Genomic DNA, 5,211 nt, shown 5'->3' on the forward strand with positions numbered 1-5,211 from the left:
GAGGAAAAGAACTTTCACGTGGTTTTAAATTCGGTCATTGCTGGGCGGTACCATGTCACCGAGTACCTTGGATCAGCAGCCTTCAGTAAAGCCATACAAGCGCATGACTTGCAGACAGGAATGGACGTCTGTATAAAGATTATAAAGAACAACAAAGACTTCTTTGACCAGAGTCTTGACGAGATAAAACTTTTGAAGTATGTCAACAAGCATGATCCTGCTGACAAATACCATCTTCTACGGTTGTATGATTACTTTTACTACCGGGTAAGTGATCACATCCCTTTTGCAAAATTGTATTCTGCTATAGTATATGAAAAGGGACCAATTTTGTAACTTTAGGGAAGGTCGAAACCAATTGTAAAAAGCTGTGGCATTACTTCTAAAAATTTTCACATATGCCAATTTACCGAAATAAATGGGATCATGAAATACCAAGTAGGTTTGTTGAAAGGAGAAAGTAGTCGTCTCCTAAAACAAAAGTAGCGTACCAAAGTTTGTATATGAAATGTACTAGGTTCTGGAGAAAGCGGTTAAAATCCTGGTTGACACTTTCCATCTTTGTGAGGTTCTTCGATATGATACTTGGAAATTTTATGCTATCAATGGTTAGAGTTTTCACCGATTAAATAACTTACATATCCATTTCATGTTCATGGTTCATTTCATGGAGTCATTGGAGCTTACCCTAGATTTGTTCAGCATATCCTTTATAATTATGCGTATAGTTCATGTGATTCATTTTTAATCTAGTTTTTTTGGTTGATGCTTTGAGCTCTGCAAGTTGTACATTCATCTCTGGATTAGTGTCCCTTTAACAATTTAATACCGTGCTATATTTCTCTTGGTGGATTGTTTGGAATAATGGATTCCCTCACTGTTTTTTTGCAGGAGCATTTGCTAATTGTATGTGAACTTCTTAAGGCTAATCTATACGAATTCCACAAATTCAACAGAGAATCAGGTGGTGAAGTTTACTTCACAATGCCAAGATTGCAGGTTTGTCCGCTTCATCATTACCATTCAGCATATCCACGTATACATCCTATTCCTGATCTCATTTGGACATTTTTTTTACAGTCAATCACTATCCAGTGTCTCGAATCACTTCAGTTTTTACATGGCCTTGGACTTTTACACTGTGATTTGAAGCCTGAGAACATATTGGTGAAAAGCTATAGCAGATGTGAAATAAAAGTCATTGACCTTGGAAGTAGCTGTTTCGAGACAGATCACCTATGCTCATATGTCCAGTCAAGGTCATATAGAGCACCAGAAGTCCTTTTGGGACTTCCTTACGATAAAAAGATAGATGTATGGTCTCTTGGGTGCATTTTGGCTGAATTATGTACAGGCAACGTAAGTTCTGCATTTCCATTGACTTGGTCCATGTCATTGCGATCTCATATCATTTTTTTTCTCATGCAAAAACATTTGAAAGGAATATCACAATCTATAGTCCGCATAGTAGTAGTGCTTAGGCGTCAAGTTTGCGTTATTACAGAGGAACTTGATTCTTGGGCTATAAAGCAAACCCATTTATTTGTCTGGAACTTGTGTAAAATGGAGTTTAAGGTAGATGCATCATCGGTCTCTCTGGAGTTTGAAATTTTGTCTGGATTAGTTGTTGATATTTGTGAACAAGAAAGTGAATTTGTGTTTATACTTTTGCAGGTTCTTTTCCAAAATGATTCTCCAGCCAGTTTGCTTGCAAGGGTAATGGGGATCGTAGGATCTTTCGATAATGAAATGCTAACCAAGGGACGTGATTCCCACAAATACTTCACAAAAAACCGAATGCTTTACGAGCGGAATCAGGTTAGTGTTTTTCCAGAGACCTTAAAAGGAACATTCCCCTGAATCCCAAAAGCTCTGCATAATAAAGAGCATTCTCTCTAAACAAATTGATATATTTCAGGAAAGCAACAGATTGGAGTACCTGATACCGAAAAGAACATCGTTGAGACATAGGCTTCCAATGGGAGACCAAGGATTCACAGACTTTGTGGCTCATCTTCTTGAGATAAACCCAAAGAAGCGTCCTTCTGCAGCAGAGGCTCTGAAGCACCCTTGGCTTTCATACCCATACGAGCCAATCTCTGCTTAAACTATTGTTGTCTTACTAAAAAAAAGCTGCAAGGCAGATTAGTGGAAAACCTTATCTGTGGCAACTGGCAAGGGTTCAACCAAACCCCGTTGGTGGGTGACAGTCACCTTTACTACAACAAATTTGTGGATTTCTTGTTCAGTCAAAATGTGAGATGAAAAGAAGGAAAATTTTTGTGATATTTTTGGATTAGAATTGTAACACTTGTGTTGTCATAGTTGTGATTATTATCATTCTCTTAGAACAGATTAGTAGTTAAAAAAAACCTTGTTTGTATCATCTGCTGATCCTTAGTCATTTGATTCTGATTTATAAATGTTATTTTCTATTGTTACAAACTATTCAAGATTAATTTGCAATGTAAATATCATCGAACTGAGTTTTTTCTTTTACCTAAACTTCTTAAAAAAAAAAGGAAGATAATTCTATGAACAATCTCGTAGCTCAGTGGTAGATTCAGATGACCACTGTTGCTGCGTAGTCGTAGCTCCTCCGTGACCATTCTTTAGTCATCTGAGTGTGAACAAGCTCTCTCTTTTAGCACTCTATTTCTCTTTTATCAATCTCACTCTCTTTCATCTTCCAAACCTTTCCTTTTATCTCTTCGGTTGGTTGTGTATATAAATACACACAAACGAAAACATGTACTACTAAACATATACATATGCTTCGTCAAGGGTTTCGCGAATCTCCTATTGAAAGTATGCAATACTCAGCAGTGCAACAGGATTGAATTTGCCTCAGAAGCTGCGAATTTGGTCAAGGTAATGAACAGACCAAAGGGGTGACCATCTTATCGAGAGAAAGAGAGGAAAACGTTGAGAAAAAGTTTGTTATTCTTATTCCTTATCCACAATTGAATCTGTAGACAGACTTTATATACAAGTACATTTTACTACTCTAATTAGTAAATACTAAATGTATATACATTGGTTAAGATAACCATAGTAAACCAAATAAACCAATCCTCATATCTAATACATCTTTTCACCTGTCAACAATATTCACTTATTCAGAGATGAAAACTAAAGATTGGTGGTTTTTGACATTCGAGATCTAATAGATGAGCTTCTCGTAGTCATAGGTCAAAGTGTTTCTCAAGGGGAATCGTCACTGCCTCGTTATTATGTTGTTGTGAGCCACCCTTCTTGGTTGCAAGAGTTAATATTTGACTCTGAGAAAGACAGTTGTATCCTCTTTTTTGGAATAGTTAGTCTACAAGTAAACCACCCAAGTCTTATGAGAATACAGGGTAATGATCATATCAGGTGCCGTATAGATAGATCATAGAAGCGAATTTAAAAAAAATTGAAAACCAAGTATAAGAAGCACTCATTGTACTTCCAGTTTCATGAATAGAGTCTAGTCCACACTCCAAAACATAAAGAGATGCGGACCCGACTTTAGGAGACCACTTTTCAAAAGATCGAAACATATTTTAAAAAACAGATTTATAGTTTTCAAATGTAAATCAGTCTTATAGCAACTTTTGATTAAAACTCACTTAAACTGCTTTTCATGATCAATTTATCCGGTAAAAAATTGGTTCTAATCGGTTTAATGAGTGAAACTATATTCAAAAAAGTTTGGATTTATATATATTCAAATTATATAGTTCAAATTGTATAAAATAATTCAAATTTTATACATATATTTTAAAAAGAAATTAATCATAAATAAAAAGAAAAAAAATAAAGTTGGCTTTATAGTAGTGCTGTAATCCGTTTTGGCTTTGAGCAATTATTTTCAAATTTTAATATTTTTTTAATGAACTGTTCAGAGTAGTCTTTGGTTATATTAAGAAAGATTATCTTTTTTGATTGAAAACATAATATAGTCTAATAAATAACGTAAAAAAAAATTAAAGGAAGCAATTGGAATCTTTGGATTTTAGAAATCTCGTTAAAAATAAATTTAAGTTCAGTAGAACACAATTTTGCTAGAAAGAAAGAACCCTAACTTAAATTTAGGAGTTCTTTTTTTTAATTTTTTTTTTTTTTTTAAAAATAATTTAAAGCAGTGAATGTCCGAAATCATTACATTACATCCATTGAAACCTCTCAACCGTGTCCCTTCTACTTTTGCTTCCTTCTATTTCTTCTTCTTCTTCTTCTTCTTCGTTTTGATCGATCTGTAAGCCCATTTTTCTCCTTCTCCCCCCTATACCTCAAGTTTCATCTCCTTGGATCCACTTCCCCTCTTACACGTCTTTTTTAATTTTTTTTTGGTTCTCCGGATCTTCTTCAGCTAGACTCTGATTTGGGCGTTTGTAGAATGATTTCTGAGGATTTTTAGGGTTTCTTTACCCGCTTATTGAAGTTTGCATCTCCCCCGTATGAGCAAGCGTGAGTCTTTGTTTCCCGTAATAAAAAAAAAAAAATTCTTCTCTTGGCTTGTTTCCTTAAATGTGACTGCAAATTTATTGGTTTTGGGCAGATTTTGATTCTCCTTATGTCTTGTTTTCCGTGGAGGGCATTGCTTCTTCTGTGACCTTTGTTCAAAGTTGTAATCTTTTCTGTTGGTTACTTACAGGATTGGTGGAGTTTTCTCGCCACTGCTTTTTCTCCTGTATATTGGTAAAAACGTCAATAAAATGACTGACCAAGGCTCTGTTGATGGGATTTTAGAGTTTCTTAGGCAGAATCGTTTCTCCAAGGCTGAGAAAGCTCTGCGTAATGAGCTCAATAACCGCTCTGACATTAATGGCTTTCTTCAGAAACTTAAGCTGGAGGATAAAGATTCTAATGAAAAGGCTGGTGGTGGTAATGAACTTCTTCGGAGGTCAGGTTCTCGTGATAGTGAAGAAGTCTCTAAGGAGCTGATTGTGAAAGAGGTAGACTGTGGGACTAGCACCAATGGTTCTGTTATCAAGTGGGAAAATGGTGCTGCTTCTGAGAAACCGAGCAAGAAAGAAACGGCTGTATCTAGTGGGATGAGCTTTACATTCTCCGATGATGCTGATGCGCATTCCTATAAATTTACTTCCGGAAATGGTACTTTGGAGCCTTATCGAAACATTGCTGATAACAGCGTGGCGGATTCATATGCAATCGAACAGTCCAGGCATGGGAATTTGGCTGATATCGATAAGAAGATAGTGGAAA

At 35.8% G+C, this 5,211-nt stretch overlaps 2 protein-coding genes across 2 annotated transcripts in view; both read left to right on the forward strand.

Moving 5' to 3' along the window:
- The window catches only part of LOC104753814, an 8,371-nt gene extending 5,936 nt beyond the window's left edge, over window positions 1-2,435 (forward strand). The window contains exons 6-9 of the mRNA XM_010476010.2: window positions 892-999; window positions 1,081-1,359; window positions 1,675-1,818; window positions 1,919-2,435. Coding sequence (XP_010474312.1) covers window positions 892-999; window positions 1,081-1,359; window positions 1,675-1,818; window positions 1,919-2,107 — 720 coding nt within the window. The 3' untranslated portion in view covers window positions 2,108-2,435. The remainder of the gene's footprint in view (window positions 1-891; window positions 1,000-1,080; window positions 1,360-1,674; window positions 1,819-1,918) is intronic.
- Window positions 4,130-5,211, forward strand: part of LOC104753815 (dual specificity tyrosine-phosphorylation-regulated kinase 4-like) — a 4,090-nt gene continuing 3,008 nt past the window's right edge. Inside the window, exons 1-2 of the mRNA XM_010476011.2 lie at window positions 4,130-4,452; window positions 4,640-5,204. Coding sequence (XP_010474313.1) covers window positions 4,701-5,204 — 504 coding nt within the window. The 5' untranslated portion in view covers window positions 4,130-4,452; window positions 4,640-4,700. The remainder of the gene's footprint in view (window positions 4,453-4,639; window positions 5,205-5,211) is intronic.

The sequence above is a fragment of the Camelina sativa genome, chromosome 16 (genome assembly GCF_000633955.1).
Source record: "Camelina sativa cultivar DH55 chromosome 16, Cs, whole genome shotgun sequence".
NCBI classification, from domain to species: domain Eukaryota; kingdom Viridiplantae; phylum Streptophyta; class Magnoliopsida; order Brassicales; family Brassicaceae; genus Camelina; species Camelina sativa.